The sequence below is a fragment of the Fulmarus glacialis genome, unplaced genomic scaffold (assembly GCF_000690835.1).
Source record: "Fulmarus glacialis isolate BGI_N327 unplaced genomic scaffold, ASM69083v1 scaffold11711, whole genome shotgun sequence".
Classification (NCBI taxonomy): domain Eukaryota; kingdom Metazoa; phylum Chordata; class Aves; order Procellariiformes; family Procellariidae; genus Fulmarus; species Fulmarus glacialis.
The window spans coordinates 27374-46743 of NW_009194931.1; the positions used below are offsets into that span (position 1 = coordinate 27374).

Below are 19370 nucleotides of genomic sequence, written 5' to 3' on the forward strand. Positions count from 1 at the left end.
CCATAGTGAGGAGCACCATATACCGCAGAAGTGTTATGGACCTAGGTGAAGAAAAAGGAGTGAAAGGAGAGGAAGGAAGGAAGGAATGAGGTTGCTGGGGGACAGGAGATCCCATGAGAACCTGTTGGAAATCACAGTCTCAGCTGCACAAGCGAGGCAAACATCCGTTCCCAGGATGGAGGTCTATCACGATGGCAGTGAGGAGGTTTCGATCACCAATGGAGACCATGCTGATAGAGTCCACATGGATGGGAGGGTGGAAGGTCTTGTGGCTCTCTCGTGGAGAGAGCAGGGGAAGATAATTCTTAATAACATATTATTGGTCAATGCGTATAAAAAGGAAAGGCTGGAGAGAACAGTATTGTGCAGAGGACGAAGGACAAAATTAAGAGAGCGTTTGAGTGAACCACACAAACCCAAGAAGCCTTTACAGCACATACCTTCAAGGTGAAGCCACATTAACCGTCCTTTAACTGAGGTGATAGAAGCGACACATATCTCTGCAGGGTTCCTGGGGTTCACTGCCTCCAGCTTCATGTTCTTAGTAAAGCCACGGCTGAAGGATGTCTGAAAGAGTAAAGGACCAACATGGCACTGCAGCACTGCATGACTTTAATTAGGCTGCCCACTGGGAAGCATAAATTTAGCATGGTTTGCTTTTCACTGGAAGTGCAGGATACACTGAAGAACACAAAGGCATCCAGATTCAAAATGGAGCTGCCCTGGACACCCACATGAAAAAACAATGACGGCAACAACTCAGAAAGCAATGTATTTCATGGTTTACTCCAACCCCTAACGCTCAGAGACTGAGAGGAGGTTACTCCACACTAGCTCCAAGAATATTTGAATGCTTGCTAGTGATGCATTTGCTGGCCACTGTTGGTGACGAGATACTACACAGAGGGTTCCCAGATATGCTGCGCTTGAGCATCTCTCACCTTGCTAGGAGAAACCTTGTAAACCAAATAACCCATCTTGCCTGAGACCGGAGAAACTTCTTCACACATTTAGTTGCCCAGGCTGACTGAGGCTGGAGAAATTTGCGTAATCTATTCAAGTGTGTTTTTCTTCATGGAGTATTGTAAGCTCAATGTACAAGGTCCTTTTCTGTAGACTTGAGGTACATAAAGTCATCAGTTGCAGGTGGGTGTAGATGGAGCCGGTTGTGTTTTCTGCTACAGCAGTACCTCCGTACACTTAAATACAGCACCAAAGAAACAGGTCTTTCACAGGTCATCTGAGGCCCCCATTGCCCTCCCACTCTTCTCCAGAGAAGGCAAAGCCAGGCCAGATATTACAGCAGTGATGTCCAACGAGTGGTCATCACGACAAACACAAGACCAAAATGTGGGGTCATGAGCTTGCGAGAATGCAGCATCCCCCACTGTACTAAGAGTTTGGGAGCCTGAGAGAAGCTGCAGTTCAAATAATTTAGGTACCACTGCTGTACGCCTTGACAAACTGCTTCAGCCTGAGGTTGGCCTGGCCATGTGACAGCAGCAGGCTGCTGACCAGTCCCTCCTGCTCCTGCCAGAGCCAGGATGGCTCAGCCCTAATGTAACAAACCACAGCTCCTGTTTGTAGCCACTGCAGATGATCCCAAGTGCAGAGGGATCTCAAGACCCTACAACCCTCTCCCAAACAAGCCTCTCCCCAAGCCGAGCCTCAAGCTACTCTTCACTTACTTTCATCCTTACCCTTTGTCCCTTCCAGTGTCCCCTCTCCCTTCACTTAAGGTCAGTCCCTCCCCAATATCCCCACCACCGCTATCCCTGAAAAAACACTAATGCAATACCTGTGGCCACACCATGGCTTCCTGCCCTTGCATTTTCCTCCCCTCTGTCCCACCCGTTCTGCAACACATCGGCTCTGAGCGCCTGCATCTCTCTGTTTGCACACAGCAGCACGAAAAGGTTCCCCCTCTTGGCTGAGATTTTGGCTAATAATAATTAGGCTGGGTAATAACTGTCACCGACTCAAAATAACACCAATCTCATCCAGCAACCCCATGTGAGCAACTGGAAGCCAGACTCAAATTCAACCTTTCTGCTATTTGTACAGCACCTAGGAGCACGGGCATTTCACCTTGAACAATAACTGGGAGCTCTTTGTGAGACTAAAAACTTCTGGATTTGGTCTTTTTTTATCAAGAAGCCTTCCAAGAACGTGCTGCTAGTCTCAAACACGGTTTGGACTGTTGCAAGCCTTGCTCAGCACACAGATCAGCTTCACCCTGTAAAAGCTGCCAATGGCCAGGACGGCAGAAAAGCAGGGTGAGTTTATTTAAATGCCTTTTATGTTGCCTAACAAGGAAATGTCATTTATCATCACGCCGGCTCCTTTCACTGCAATTCGGTGCTGGAGGCTAATTTATACAGAATCAATGGCAAAACAGTTAGCTAGGAGTTTATTTTACTAAGCATTTGGTCATGTCAATCCATTTCATAACTGCCTTTCCTTGTTAAATATCCCCCCCCAAGGAAAGAGTTACAGCATATCCACTTCCAGCACCGCGTCTGGCTGCACTAGGTGGAAGATGTGCTTGCAATACAGCTTCTATCAAAGAGCCGCTCACAGCCACGAAACAAATGGACCGACCTGGCAGGGAGGTTGCACAAGCGACAACAGCGAGATTACATCTCTCTGCAGAGAACTGTGTTATCGAGAACGAAAGAATAACAGACACATGTTCATCTGATGAATGTTTCCTTAAAAAAAGAAAAAAAAAAAAAAGTGCTTAGACCTGATTTAATCTTCGGAGGATATTACACAGAGGCTATTCTCAAGGCTGTCAGTGCTGAGAGCGTAGATCCACTATTTGATAAAATTAAAAGAGATATAAAGAGAAGGGAGGGGTGCTTGCAGAAGAGGAGAAATGCCCACCAATTGTCCCACTCGATTGGTGCGACGCAGCACTGTCCAGCTTCCCTCAGCGCTTTCACAAATCTTCGCTTAAAGTCCCTTGAGGCAGCGGGTTTTGCATAGGATGCCACAATAAATGGAGCAAAGAAATCCTAACTCACATTTGACTCCCAGGTCAAACTCTGTTGGTGATACAGGTCTTCTGAATTCATCAACAAAAAATGTTCAAATCCATCAATTCACCATCAAAGGTCTGTTCCAAGCCAGGCTGCCCTTGGGCCACCACAGATGAGGAAGGCCATGCAAAAACACAGCTGGTGTCTTGTGAGACTGTCTCCGTTCGGCTTTTCATAAACACCCTGTCCCCCAGTCTCGTGACTTCTGAGTACAGTAAAAGGCTATGTAACTCCCAGAGGAACCTGCTTGTCCACCGTTCACATCACTTGCTTTATTTTGCAAATCCTTCTGCACTCATTTTAAGTACCACCAGACATTCAGTTATTGCTGGGATCTCAACTTCCATCAAGTTGATGGGAGCATGAAGAAGAGCACCAGGTTACTGGAAAAGGCAGAAGGCTACATCTGCCTTTCACCAAGTGATGAATACCTGTCGGATCAAGCCAGACCAGACTGTCATTGCTAGAAAACAGCCTGCAAAAGACTATTTCCAAAGCTCTGAATCTTGATGGCCTCCAGCAGAATGATGTGCTGCTCACTCTCACATCACTGTTGCTGTATCAAGGAACCACACGAACTGTCCCAAAGACCAGAGCATCCATGCACGTTAATCACTCTTCTCACACTTTGAGCTCAACAGCTTCAACCTTAGCTTTTAAACGCATTTGGTTTGGTTAAATATATCCCCCCCCGAACCAGAGAAAACACCAAAACGTGAAAAGGACCAGATGATACCACCCAATTTTTTTTTCAATAGCACTTGAATTATTTGTAATGGTCAGTTGAGATCCTTCTTGTGCTAGGTGCTGTACAAAAGCAGAGAGGAGATGAAGAGCAGGAAATCTAAATGAGTCAGATAAAGACAAAAGTAAGATAACATTTTGTCTCTTTTAGGGATGGAGACCTGAAACACTTCTCCAGCCTCCTTCCTAAGACAGACTCGTGGTGGTCTGGGGGAACCTCCCAAAGCCTTACTGCAGCTTTTCTGTGCAAGCTATTTTGTTTCACATGGATCGACAGGAGCGATGCAAAGGCAAAAAAGAAAACTTACGTTTCTAAAGCACAGGTGAGGCGCTGCCTCCGCTCCACACTGCTTCTGGTAGTCTGCCCAGTCAAAGTCCTGGCCAGAGTAACCTGCAAGATGACAAAACAGAAAGTGCCATCAGCCACCACTTCACACCAGAGAGCGAGAACGAACCAGGCCCCAAGCAGACGACCATTTGTGTTTCAGCATCCCATCCCGCCTCAGGGAACTGTGCGGTATCAGCAAGCAAGTTCTCTGGATGCCTATTTATACACCATGAGAGCCAATGCCAACGTTTCTCCAGCCCCCACTCATACACCTTCCGCATTTCGCTTTGAAAACTCAAGGCCTTCGTTAAACAGTAATAAAACATTTGTTTTCCTTATTTTCCCTTTTCTGTGAGCATCTCCCAGGCTTTAATAAACCCATAACTACCGAGAAGTGCTACTGTCCCTAATTTCCAGGTGGGGCTAGTCATGGACTTCTTTCTCCTTCCTTTAGCTATCTAAAAGATGGGGTTATGGAGCTGGACATCAAGGGTCCCTCAGCAGTGGACAGGGAGAGGACCAGCACAATCAGAAGCTGATCCATCCTCTCTTTTGAAGCACGAGATAAATTCTCCTCTCTCTTCATTGATATGGATGTACCCTATATGACCGACTTTCCAGCAGCTCAGCGTACGTGAGCTGGATCCCATCATAGTAAGCATGTTATCCAAGGTTGTACAGAAATTTGGAGCAGAGCAGGAAAACGAACGCAGATTTCCCAGCTCTCAGATTAAATTCTCAGCAACTAGATGATCCCTTCAGCCTCTGTTTCTAGGGAAAAAAGGGAAGCAACATTGATTTATATGAGCATCTCTCAAACAGTCCTACCACAGAGAGACAAAACAGACCTCTGCTCATCCATTCTTCTTGCCTGGCTATTTAGGCAACAAACTCTTGGGACAGAGAGGGCTTCTTTTAATATGCTTTTTGAGGGTTTTTTTGTCTGCCTCTTAGTCCATATTTTTACAGTGAAGCTTGAAACCAGTGAGTGCTAATCCTGTCCAGGGCCCTATGACAATACTGTCGATACTCTAATAACATTATTGCAGAACTACTCTCACTGGAAAGTTTCAGGAGTCACCTAAAAGCCAAATTCTCCCCTCAATCTCCCTGCCTGGCATCTCAGCCTGGCCTGATTTCACAGAACATCCCTTAATGCCTTTTTCATTGATAGTCAAAAAGGGACACTCAAGATTACACAGGAATGAATCATTTATGACAATGAAAATTGTGAAATTTTTTGTAGGCAAGAAAGGACTGGAATACTGAGTGGAGTCACCTATCAGTCACCCAGATCCAAAAAGGAGGTAAAAGTTTTAAAAGTAAAGTCCCAAACATTCTGCTTAGGTGCAAGTATCTGGGATAAGATGAACTTCTAATCCTAAGAATTGCATACATGACAAACAAATTAATGAGATAAAGCCTTGAGCAGAGAGGGTCCTAAAAGATGTCTGTCTCTGTGGGGCATCAAAGTGTGTACAAGGACTGGAAAGCTAGAAATAAACACGAACAGAGGAGTAAAAAAGGGCAATTACGTACAGAGAATGTTCATTTTTCATACAAAAAAAAAAATCCTTGCACTGCTTTTTCTGCAACAGTATTTTCTTTCTGCTTTTTCTCCATCTCCTTTTTGCTCTCCACTTATTTGTTTGCCAGATACTTTTCAGCTTCATAAAATTAAATGGAAAACAGGAGGAGGAGCGCACATCACGTCAGAAGGAGATTCATCTGATCGCATAAGTACTTTTGCAGTGGAGACGCCTATAGCTGTGCCTGTCACCCTGGGTTCCCTGAAGAGTCAATGGAGAAACAGGCAGATCTAAAGGTGATCTGTCTGTCCTCCTGCAGAAGGAGCAGAATCGCCCTGTGAAAGACCTTCTCACTCTCCATTGACTCCAGAAGCAGCTAGGGTGATGGGCTCAGGTGGGGACAGCCACAGCGTAGTTGTCTACGTTACACCACCTGGGGTCCACCCCAGCTACCAGAGCACGTTGCCTTCAGGGACCCAAAAACCTGCCCACACCCTGCACGTTCTCTCATCTCCTATTTAAACGCCTCATAGACAGGTTTTGAATCTTAATTGCGAGCTACACAAAATCTTGGCAGAGTGGACGGAAAAGGCACATGGGCCAGGTTTCAGTGAGATACAAAAACTTGACCGTGCGGTTTTTGTTGGCTTGGCCATGCATCACTGAAATCGCTGGAAGACCTTTTGCTGTAGACTTCAGCAAAAGCAGTTAGGGAGCTTGCCATAACTCCCTCCAGCAGCGCAATGAGGATCACTCCAAAGGGGAGCATACTCAGGAATTGGCTTCAAACAAGCCTGGACCTCTATATGGCCTTTCCATGGTGCATCATGATATACGCTAAATGTGTACCCCCATTAGCACATGGCATTCACACACTGTTATCCTTTAAGGCTCAGCCCAAGTAACAACGTTCAAAGCTTTGCTCGCATGATTCAACTGCTGCTCCTCAAACATGTAAAACCTCACTGTGTTTGCTATCTCAACTCTCAGCATGGAAGAGCTCAGCAGTCTAATCAGAAGCAAATATAACAATACAAATGTACTGGAGGTTTTGGAAGTGGCATTTCTTTAGCATGTCTTACAACTAGGAGCGCTACTGAAATGTTTTTCCCTTCTTAATAGCTCATAAAAAGGAACTGTGGTTGTTACTCTAAAGGGAAGTGGTCTATAAATCCAGCTCTAATAAATATAAACAGTGCTTGTTCAATGTTTATACAGCAGCAGTAAATGGGTATTCATTTTTGGCACTGTATAGGAAAATACTGCGCTCTATTTCTCGTAGCAAATGTTTGCACCTCCTGTTCATGACTCATCTACTGTATGTTTGGCTTGTCCTGGTTTCGGCTGGGATAGAGTTACTTTTCCTCCTAGTAGCTGGTATAGCGCTGTGGTTTGGATTTAGTATGAGATGAATGTTGATAACACACTGATGTTTTAGGTGTTGCTAAGTAGTGCTTACAGTAGTCAAGGACTTTTCAGCTTCCCATGCTCTGCCAGGTGCATAAGAAGCTGGGAGGGGGCGCGGCCAGGACAGCTGACCCAACTGGCCAGTGCGGTATTCCATACTAACATATAAAGCTGGGGGAAGAAGGAATGGGGGGACATCCGGAGTGATGGCATTTGTCCTCCCAAGTCACCGTTACGTGTGATGGAGCCCTGCTTTCCTGGAGATGGCTGAACACCTGCCTGCCAGTGGGAAGCAGTGAATGAATTCCTTGGTTTGCTTTGCACTGCGCATGCGGCTTTTGCTTTCACTATTAAAATGTCTTTATCTCAACCCATGAGTCTTCTCATTTTTACTCGTCCGATTCTCTCCCCCATCCCACCGGGGAGGAGTGAGCGAGCGGCTGGGTGGGGCTTAGCTGCCAGCTGGGGTTAAACCATGACAGGCTTCAACAAAGGCCTGACAGGCAAAAAGGCAAGAGAATGGATATCAGGCAAATAAAGGACTCTGAACCCAAATACCCCAACCTGGCACACTGTTCTGATGAAATAAAATCAGTTCATTTTAAAATCAGAAAACCTCGTCAACAACAAATTAACCAAAAAACCCAAGCAAAGAAATACAATACAGCAAAGAAACTCTTTTCACAAAAAGAAAAAGGACTTCTTCCATTGTTATCTTTTGCTGCATGGGAACTTCTTGCCTTTCAACAGGGAGAGCCATTTGGGCAACACTAAATATTGTCAACATATTCTCTGTTAAGGGTGATGTTGGCTGGGAACGCGTGAGCGCTGCGGAAGCAGGAGGCTGGTCAAATCTGGTGTGAGAAGGGGCAGTTCTAGATACCCCAGGGCAGGTAGAGCTATCCAGTGATTTGGGTGGAAATGGTGGAATTTCCTCCTCCTTCTGCAGACCTGCTCATCAGCAGCCAGCTCACACCAGTATAAGAAAGACGGCAATATAGCATGCATATATCTGCCACTTGCTTTATGCCTTTTTTTAACAGCTTCCCTCCAGGATTTCTGATCTGACAGCAGAAAGCAAACTTTATTTTCATCAGAGGAATGACAGGAGACTTCCTACACTTTCTCAGGAGCCCAGGTGGACCCCAATCACCAGCCATCCCACCAGATACCTACTTGCCCCTTAGACTTTACTGGCCAAGTTGAGAAATACCCGTACAACAGATGCTACGGACACTTCTAAAAATGTTGGCATCTAAAAGAGAGTTCACATGCACTCGACCTGTAAAACCCCATCTCAGACAGGCTTTGTACCAGCACGGATTGGAAATTACTAGGCCATGACCCTGTAAAGAGAAATGCCTGACCTGTGGTCTACTTCAGTTAATTAGCTGGCCTGGGGGAAGCTGCATGTGAATTTGGGGTGGAAAAAACAAAACATTCCATTTACTTTCATTTTTAGCGACTTTTCTGGCCAATATCAGTGAGCCTATGCATTATCATTACACCCGGATTTAAGCAAGAGGGAGCTAAAGCATCCGGACAGCCCATTTATTTCAGGAAAGGCAACGGAGCCATCATGGATGTACCGCACCCAGCTGCAGGCACAGGACTCCAGGACTTTGGTGGGAATTTCAAATTACATGGGCTGAAGAGACACTCTGGATATACGTAAGAGGACTCTGAATCTGGTCGAGAATAATTCTTCGCTTCCCTGGGTTTGGCAGCAGCATACTTTTTCCAAAATTAAGATAAATCTGCATGCGCAAAAGTTACTGGGATTTTTTTTTTTTTTTGAGGCATTTCTTTTTCTCCCAAGCAATACCAATTTTTGGCAAAGGCTCAACATCCCGGCCAGCTTCAAAAATCTAAAATTACAGAGAGCCAACACATTTTGGAAGCAAAGAAATATTGCTAGGGCACTGCAGGTGGTTGTCTGAAATTGCAAGTAATTAACTGCACCGCTATGAAGTTGGGCAAGAGCACTGTTGGAGGCTGTTTCTCCTGGCTCTGACCTGAACACTCCTCACAATTTGCCCTCGCCTGGGATTTTCTGAGACACTAAGAAAATGCCTACACGCTCTTGGGCAAGCAGCTGTGAGCTTAGTTTAGACATTTAGATTTAGGAGCTTTGCTTAGCCTCAGCGTTGTACCAAGGTGGGTGCTATAGGGACATGCCTGGTTTGCCTCTAGTATGATACGACTTTTAATGCTCCTTTTGCTCTCTACACACACAAAGCATCGCTAAGATGCATTTTACAGGAATTCATTAGGCTTTGGTGCAGGCTGCTTCAGACTACAAAGCACACGGACATCAATCCACCAGCGAGATGCATTTGCAGAGACGTTTGCGGGGTGGTATGAGCGAGAACCAGTGACTCAAGAGAGCTACTCTGGCTCGAGATACTTAGGGTGATGCTCTGCGGCAAACAGCATCATGGTTTTAAAGGCAGTAAGAAGAGGCAAATTTCCTTCAGAGGAAACTTGCAAATCACCGAGAAGGAATACAAACCCTTGGGAGGTGTGAGATTGACTCCGTTTTTAAGGCACCACTGTATTGGCAAGATCCCTAAGGAATCCGCATGGCAAAGCATTGAGATTTTGCTGGGTTCAGGTCTCAAGTCATCAATGGTCACTTGCAAATAATGATTATTAAAAACCTAAGGAGTGAAAAAGAAGAAAACAAAACCAGAAGTTAAATTTGCTGTAACATTAGGAAATGTGGAAAGCTGAAACATCCAGGTCCTGGAATCAAACGACTCTTGAAAATAACCCACTGTCACCTAATACTTTTCATCAAAATGTTTCTACCAAAGAGATCAAAGCTCGAGTTTTAGAAATGGATAAACTGAGGCAAGGGAAAGCGCTGGGGTTCAGGGTCACTCAGTGTGCCCACAGCTGAGCAGGGACTGGAGGAGGATCTAGAGACCCCAGAGTCTTCCTCTCTTTTGCCTTTGAGAGTGTGGATTAAATATCCAGGTACCCCCTCCATCCAGCTGTTTTGTTTCAAAAGGTTTCCCAGATGTGCAGGGAAATATATATACATGGAGAGAAGACAAGGGTAAAGGAGGGATCCCCTTTTTCTGCATGGAAGCGGTGTGGGACAGAAACAATTCACTGATTAGGAACATCCATGGATTTTAAACTTCATGTGTTCTCCAGCCAATTAAGTACCACTCTTGAGTTTTCTTAAACATGGGGGAAATCAGTAAGAGGCCCTTTTCAGCCCTACTTTCTGGGAGCTCACCTTGGTCACTGATGCAGGACAGATATGAAACGGCTCCCTCATATTCACCGCCTCCAGCTTCATCCCCACAGTGAAGAAGTGGTTTCGCAAATCAGCATGGTCCTGCAGGAAGAGATGGGGAAGAAGAGCACGCAGTGTGTCAGTGCCGTCCACCAAGGAGGGGCCGATACATTTGAAAACGTATTTCAAATGTGTCCATGTGGATTTTGTCACTTAGCTGATTATCAGATTGACCTCCAGCTCCAACCGGGTGCTCCTGGTCCTATGTTCTTTTCATGCCAACCCAGCCACAGAAAGAGAGGGGACAGCCTGTCTTCCAGAGGTCAGATCTGCAGGACCAAGCCCACCATATCTCAAGCGCGATGTGCATCCATCTCATCGGTAGCATCTAACTTGAACTTAGTCAACAACCAGATCACGCTCACCAAAATGAGGACCTGTCTGAGAAATGGCTACTTGAAAATCTCCCCTGGATAGAGCCTCTTCACCTCTGACAGCCACTACCACCTGAGAGCAACCAGAGGTCCAGAGGTGTCAGGATTCAATCTGAGGTCCCCCAGGGTAATGCACAGCATGGGTGTAAACAGCTCAGGATGGCCCTGATTGACCCTGATGGATGCCCAGCTCCTGCCGGACTGCAAGATGGAAAGGTCTTTTCTCCAGCCAGGAGACTAAAGGTGGACTGAGGCCCAGACAATGAACTCAGACCCAAAATGTGGACAACAAGAGAACATGCTGGTGCGAAAACATGCAACTGTGTTCAAGTGCATGCCCACTGCAACACTTTCACCCGGGACCAAACCTGGCTGCACCCAGAGGGTTGCACACAGCAGCCTGGGGGATGGCAGCAGGATGCAATCCCGAAACTCAGAAACAAGCCGGGTTCAACTCCCTGATTTGCCACCAGTTTAGTGTTTAACATCTATCAAATTACTCCATCTCTCATGACCCCTGTCTAATAGGTGTACAAACCGGCATTCTAATTCCAGAGTAATGATCAGATTTTGCGTTCGTTCAATAAAAATGTCCTACAGTATTTCTAAACCATCTGTGCATTAGCCAATACAAGCATAAAAAGAGATGATGTTATATTTAACACACACAGACAGACTTCTCCAAAATACATGCAGAAAGCTTGCTATCTAATAAGTGGTTAGCAATGTCATTCCCATCTACATTCATTGCTACATGTTGTATTCTTGTTCTAAAATGATTTTCTATTGATCCAAAGTTGTATGTCATTGTGCTTTCTTCTCCCAAGAACTGTCTTCACTTGTAAACTTAACAACTTCTATTTTGGGATCTTACATACTGCCATTAGAGATAAGGATTTTTACAAGCTCCAACCACGGCTAAATGAATTGCTGTTTCCATCTTACCAATCTGCAATGTTATTGAGCCTTTTCTGTGAGAGGCAAAAAGCAGTCAAAAAAAAAAAAAAACATAATACATTTAGTCTCACAGCAGGAGAATTATATACTGATGGGGAAACTGAGGAAGATTTACCAATAATGGCCCAAAGCCCAATGAACTCATGGCTGAAGAAGGAGCAGACATTCAGGAGTTTGGGCGTACCGCAGTGTAGCATAACCATACCTGCACTTGCTGGCAGTTGCTTCCTTATCACTAAAGCCCCAGAGAAATAGGAGACCCATTTCTAGCAGCTCTAACAGAGGATGTTTCATTGAATAAAAGACTGAACCAGGGAAGAGAATCTGGCTCCTTGTACACAGAGGTTGCATCGTACCAGGGATGCATCAAACAGGCAGGTTATCAAAATTGCCTTTTTTACTACTGAAAAGTCTGGGAAAAGATGATGGCTGCAAAAATCAGACCTCGCCAGTACTGAACTTCAAATCTCCAAAGGCAAGAAGCACCTGGACTGGAGGGCTGCCTCCTCCTGCAGGAGGATCCACACCCGGCGTCTCTTAATCCTTAGGGTGAGGTTGTAAAGAAAAGGCGACTTTGCAAAACGTACATCTGGAAGTAAGCTTACACTGCAGCATCTTCCCATCACCAAGTTCCAGGATTCAATTCACGCTCGTATCCAGCTTCAATACCTAATAAGCCAAGATCCACCAAAGTACTTAATCATGTTTATCTTTAAACATGCAAGTAGTTTCATCAACTTTAAGTGATTTGTTGATTGAGACCAAAAATATATCGAGACCAAACCATATTGCTTCTCATTTTTATTTGAATCCGTTTCTTTGGCTCTTCTCCTTCTATTTGTTTTGGCCTTTTTCAAAGGGAAAAAATAATCAGGTAGGGAAAAAAAAAGCTAGTATCATTTAAAGCTATTTTACTTCAAAAGCATATCCCTTTTTCTTCACACGCTATGTACCTTAGAACCAAATCTCCCTTCTCACTCAGCGTAGCATGTAAATGTCTTCCCCATTAAATTAACGGCAAGAGTGAACTCGCAAGGGGAGTTCATGGGATCTCAGGTACGTCTCCCTTTGGAGGGTCAAAATCCTCTTTGAAGCAGGAACGTACATTTGTTTGGAGAAGGGCTGCGGAAGCAAAAAGCTTGTCTGTGTTAAATGTCATTTTTGAGATGGAAAAGCTTTCATGGAGAAAAAGCCTTTGTATAGTATCTCTCTGGCAAATGGTCAGGGTCTGGATATTTGATCTCTCTCATATATTTGCTAAAGAGAGGCATCAAAATTTACCGAAGCAGACGTAGATTTCTGCAGCCACAAAAGGAAAAAAAGATCCTGATGCCATTCTCTAGTTCCAGTGCTGGAGTTGCCTCAGCCAGCAGGGAATTATTTAGGATTTGGCATATGCTCCTCTTCAAAACTCCAATTAATTTACATAATTTCTAAGAATAGGTTCCACAGAAGTGAAGGCAAAGCTTTTAATTAGTATTAGACTCGAAGTGATACACTGGATAATGAACTGCTCTGTCCTCCCTTTATTCACGTTGACAGGAAAGACGCCTGTTTAATAAAAGCAGCTACAAGAAGAGAACTGGAGGGGTGAGACTTTCCCCTGGTCCCTGCCAGGCTCTGCAGCTGAGCAAAAGAAATGCCTGAAATGATTATGGGTGGCAGAATCCGACCCTTTACCGCTATTCCGTGGTTCAAAGCCACCTACGAGGATGTCACCAGCCATTATTTTCTACCAACTTCTCCAAGTGAGTTTCAATTTTCTTTGAAATGCAGATGAATAGGCAGAATATTTTTGACCAGTTGGAGCATTTTATAGCCTCGTTCATGGTGAACCTTTTCTCCTACTGGCAGGCAATGCTTCCCAGGAGCAGCCCCACTGACCACATGGATTTATACCAGCAGATTGCCTGTCCCGGGGCTCACCAGCCCTGAGTGGGTGATAGAAATATCCTCTGACTGCTGGAGAGCAGTCAAGTAAGCTGGATCGACAATCCACAAGGATGCAGAAGAGTCCCTTACAGCAAAGTGAAAAATCACACCATGGGAAGGGCAATGAATTAAGGTGGTTACAAGCGCCACCGTCGCTCATTCAAAGGGTCACAATCTCCAACATGATGGATTACAGCCTGCGACGGCACTCATGGGTAATGAATGGAAAATTGCATAGCCCTCCGCCGAACGAACGTCTGCCACTTACAGCCCGAACCCACTGGCAAAAGCCAAGGCTGTCACAGCTCTCGCTACAAACCCCACGAAGCAATTAAACTCAGCCCCACACTCATAGTTTTAGAGCAGTATGCATTTGCAAATTTGCCAGCGTGCACAGGCTGTGACCCTCCGGGCCACCTGAAAGACAGCCCCGCTTTGATACGCATCTGCATCATGATCTCCGTCTTCGTACGGCATGTGTTTCTGCAACCCTTCTGCAAAAATACTGGTGGGCTTCGCAACAGCTCGCTGCAACCAGCATCACCTGCAGGGCTGAAAGCTGGAACGTCTGAAGGTCAAATAAGAAGTCAGCAACGGTGCTGGGAGGAGAACCAAGCTCCTAATTCCCAACCCTCTTCTTTAGGTACTAAGATGGCCGCATAATTTTCTCCTCCATAGCTAATGAGCCACTAGCAGTGCAGGTTTCAAGAATGTCAGGTGACTTGGGAGCCTAAACGTCATTCCAAAAGAGACCCACAAACAAATTTACAAAAGCATTCAGACTCCTAAGGATACAGATGGCTTTAGGGAAGTACCTGTGCGGGTGACGTGCTTAAGTCCTAATAATAAAGTCACTAAGCATTGGCTTCAGGTCTTGAACTCAAAAAGCTACACTTCAAAATCATCATAGTCATTTGCCCTTTCTGGTGCCTAAAAACCTTGCTAAATCCGGCTTCTGAGTATTTCTACTCAACAAATGTCATTTAAGTGTAAACAAACTCAAATCTGTCCATGTCACAGCAGCGTTCTGGCCACTGAAGGCTGGAGCTCGAGTAATTTTACAGCGCACTGGGTAATGCAGACAGAGCAGGGGGACTTGGCTAAGCTGCTTTTGCCCATGACATTCAGGGAAGCCGTACTATGGGCTGGTTGCTCTGGCTGTGTCCACAAACCCAAGGAAGGGCATCCTCTTCCAATTGTGAAATGCTCATTTTTAGCCCATTCTGCTCAAGATACAATACTGGAGTCATCTCATTTTAAACCCAGCAGCTTACACAGCGTATAGGTAAGAGGAAAAGGCTCTAATTTGAACTCTAGTTTTCAAGTACCCTAAAAGTCAGGGCTCTTTTGGTCCAGGATAGTCAGATTCACCCCAATTACAAGACCGCAGCTTTGTGCAAAATTCAGAACTAAGTCTAAATGCTGAAAAGTTGCAAAGTTGAGAGGCTGATTAGAAACACTGAGCACTTAATAAATGATTAACCTGAGCCTCCTTTAATCATCACCAACTGAAACAGTGTGAAACGCTATTGCCTTCAGTCACATCTCTCCTGGTTTACCCTACGAAAAGATACAGAAGAAGTGGGCCCCATCTGGTATGATTGGAAACACATTAGTTGATTCAGTTTTTGTTTTCGAAGAAATCGCTTCCCCCAGTGTTTTCTCTAATTCTCGAAGAAACTGGCTGCTTCTAATAGCCTAATTTTAATCACAAAGCTCGTGTGTGGTAACCAGTCACAAACTCAGTAATAGCAGTAGTTAAACTGCCTCTACAGGAATCTGGCATTTGTTTTTTAATTGAGCAAAAAAAAAAAAAGAAAGAAACCCTCCCAAATACAATCCTCTGCATTATTTGCGGATGAATCAGTCTTGTTTGCGATTCATCAACTTCCTTTGCTAAACATGGAGCAATTTTCCCTAAAGACACACTCTCTGCAGGGAGACCAAAATCCCCCGGTAAGACACAACATGAGCAAATTGTCCCTCAGTTTGACAAGTGCAGTCACAGGAAGACCAAAATGTAGAGATGTGGGGTGGGATGAAGAGGAAAGGGTGCTGGGAAGGAGACCTTAGAGATACCGTGACCCTGAAGTAATGAGCACGAGAGCCAGCTACAAACTGCACCTACTGAAGAGCCCCTTAAAAACTGCAGACGCTTCTGCCTAGGATCGAATTTAGCCCTACAGATTTTAAGCTCCTCTTGTCGAATAAAAAATAGTTACCATAGAAACAGCAACATCGCAGAGTAGCCAGTCTAAATCCAAATACACCTTCTCCGTATGGCTCGGCCCGCCGCAGATGGCATTAGGGCAAAGATCCCCTCCCACGCAGCGCCTGCTTTGATTTGCCTGGGCGGTGGAAGCACGGGTGGCAGAGGTAAAAGACAGATATGCATCCACTTGGGGGTTTTTTTTGTGTTTGTTTGTTGGGGTTTTTTTAACGTCTTACAGCATTCAGGACTGCCACATCACTCCACAAATGTTCACTGACGAACCCTTGTTGCATGGGTCACGTGCATGGGTCCCATTTCACAGGTGGGAAAGTCAAATGGAAAGGAAAACACAGGTGGGAACACCAACTTGAGCGCTCAAAATAAAACCATCAGTGTCTCTTTTCACACCCCTAAATAACTATCTCAGCTGTAAAGAGGGACCAAGTCTTCATAGACACTTGTTTGGACCTAGTCTGCCTTCAGTAACATCATGGCAGTAATCGCTATTGAGAAATCAATGGGAATTCATTAGAGGATCAGAACAAATTCAGTGTACGCTGTGGGCTGCAACCACCCTGCAAAACAGCTATGGACCATAGCTGGCTTTTGCTTTCTTTGAGAAAAATCATCCGTCTTTAGATGGATGACTTTTAGGTATCACCCACACCCTACATGGGAGCAGACTCTGCCTGTAGGTGCACATCAGCCCCTCTCAGTGGAAAACATTGCCATGCCCAAGGATGCAGGAGGCAAGAGCTCGGGTTGTCATGCACAAATTCCTCCACACCAAGCCTGGATGCGGTAAATAAACTGGATCAGGCCCTTTTCCTAACCTCTTACCATCCTGAGAGATACCGGCTTGTCGTGGAGAAAGAAAACCACACGTGCTGAACGTACAGCCAGAGGGATGAGGAAGGCTGAGGGACCTGGTTCCCACTCAGCCCGTCTGCTTTGCTTGAACTGTCTCCGGCATTTCTCTTCCAATCCTGACTTTCACACAGTGCTGACAAACAGACCCTGGGGGCATCTCAGACGGGGCTTGGCTTCATTCACCTCCTTGGATTGTTCTTCCCACCCGCTTCCTTGCAAAGCCCACGGTCAGGAGGGAGCTGCAGAGAGGTTAAAACTTCTCCCTGGCCCACAAAGGTACCACCAGACCCCATCTCGCCTGAGTGGCACCTTTGCTATCAGAGACATCCTTGCTCCCAAGAGCCGTGAAGGCAGCGACGTTTGTAAGGACCTTAGCGGTATACTCCTAATGATGGTTATTAGGTCTTACAAAGATAGATGGCTTTAACGAACTGAGACAGGAGCGGCTCAAAAGGCAGCCGAACAACGGAGGGATCGGGACGCCGTGCACGTCTCCCAGCCAGGCAAATAGCAGTCAGGGAGAAGGGCTGGCGAGTGCTACGGATGGGGAAGAACAGATGGAGTATAATAATCTGGCAGCCTGCAAACAACATGGCGACTCGCGGGTTATTAAAGCACAGCGTGCGCAGCGAGGGCCAGCCAAGCCATCAGTGCATGAAGGGGCTGGGGATTGCTTATGTTGGGATTTGACTGCCAAGTGAAACCAAAAGCATGTCTGTTTTAAGCTACTGCATCAGCATGTGCTCATCTATTAGGGGGGCTGAAGACAGAAAAACCCTGTTGGACTTCCAAGTGTATTCATCCAGGCAGGTCAGGATCATCTCTGAGCAGAAAGTAACCCTTGGGATTCTCTGTCTTACGCATAAATTCCTCCAGAACACCAAATAATGGAAGAAAAGACCCTAAAACACCCAAAGGGTTTATTAACTTTTGGTAGATGTTGTCCTCCTCTTCAAAAAAAAAAATGGAAGTCTTGAAGAAATAGAACCATAAAATCATAGAATCATTAAGGTTGGAAAAGACCTCTAAGATCATTGAGTCCAACCGTCAACCCAACACCACCATGCCCACTAAACCATGTCCCTAAGCGCCTCATCTACACGTCTTTTAAATTCTTCCAGGGATGGTGACTCCACCACTTCCCTGGGCAGCCTGTGCCAAGGCCTGACCACTCTTTCAGTAAAGACATTTTTCCTAATGTCCAGTCTAAACCTCCCCTGGCACAACTTGAGGCCATTCCTTCTCGTCCTAGTCCATCTAGTCCTCTAGTCCATAGTCCATCTTACTCTTACAATTCAAATGTACAATTCACCTGATGGAAAAATTATACTGGGGGGGTGGGGAAGGAGTCCTGTTTAATATTTTTCTTCATACTTTTGAGTGTAGAACTAGAACCACCACTCCGTCCTGAATTTCAGGGGACAGCTCTTGCCTGGGTGATGGGTCGTTCCTCCACCACTGTCCTTAGGAGAGATCTGTCCCAACTAATTCCTTCCATGTCACCCGTCTTAGCATTAATTAATACTATTAGAGATTACAGGAAATATCCAAAAGCTCCAGTTCGAAATAGGGGCACATTGGGCTGGGCAAAGCGTAGAGATTTTTTTGCCAGAGGGAGAACAATTTCAAGCTGGAAAAAAACGACGACAACTTTAGGAAAGGAGGACCAGAAGGGTGGAGACAAGAGGAATGGGACCAAAGGCTATAAATTAGGAATTGCCACCTGTCTTAGGTAACACCTCTCCCTCCTAAGCATCTGGGCTCCTCAAGCAGTTTAACAGAGCTCGGGTTAGGGATGTGGCTGGTGATACCTCTATCCAAGCCAGTCATCAGGACCCACTTTATAGCAATCAGAGGGAATTGGGAATAGGATGCCCGTATGCAACATCTATGGAAAGATGATGAGCACCCCAAATCCTGGGTAGGATTTAGTTGCCTAAAGAGAAGTGTCTAGGGTGAGCTGAAGACACCCAAGGATCCATGACATCTGCAAGGGACCCACAGATATGGCACAGGAGACCAGGGAAAGCGTAGTGGGATGTCAGAGAAGATCCCCAGGATGCTATTTGCCTCTCTCTAGGAAACTAAATCCCATGATCTGTGTCCAGCATTCATCTTACCCAAGCTACAGGGCTTTAACTCTAAAAAATGCATTGGTTCATAAATATTAGGGCTAGAAGGTGCTGTGTTTGGAGTCTGGCTTCCTGAAGCAAGGCTCTCTCTTAGAGAGCACGAGCAACGCTATCCCTGAAGCAAACTGTCACACTTGAAATCAGGCCCCCAGTAACAGTTCGACCACCCTTATTCACACCCAAAGCCCTGGCCATTTTCTGAGGCGTCCTCTGAATCCTAAGCCATCGTTTATGACCGGTACCTAGCCAAGCATGGGGGATCCCTACAGCATCCTGAAATCAGAGCAGAAACAGCAAAGGACACATCTCCTTGGGTTGTGGCCTTTCGGAAGGATTTGTGCTCCTAAACCATTCAAACGCCCTTGAGAATCCTGTCTGTATTTAGTTTTCTTTAAAGATCAACATGTTTTCTGAAAAGAACAGAACGACAAAATAGCGGGTGTGTTGCAAAAAGCTTTTGTGAAGAAAAAACTTATTCCAGGATGTGCAGTTTGCAAAACACTATGTTTAGTAGCTATATAATAGCAGCATTTTCTG

The 19370-nt window shown here is 45.5% G+C and overlaps 1 protein-coding gene across 1 annotated transcript in view; it reads right to left on the reverse strand.

Annotated features, from left to right (window-relative positions):
* Positions 1 to 19370, reverse strand: part of LOC104084199 (scm-like with four MBT domains protein 2) — a gene marked incomplete at its 5' end in the record, with an annotated part of 58862 nt that overhangs the window by 26177 nt on the left and 13315 nt on the right. Inside the window, 4 exons of the mRNA XM_009587942.1 lie at positions 441 to 567; positions 4094 to 4176; positions 9562 to 9709; positions 10297 to 10398. Coding sequence (XP_009586237.1) covers positions 441 to 567; positions 4094 to 4176; positions 9562 to 9709; positions 10297 to 10398 — 460 coding nt within the window. The remainder of the gene's footprint in view (positions 1 to 440; positions 568 to 4093; positions 4177 to 9561; positions 9710 to 10296; positions 10399 to 19370) is intronic.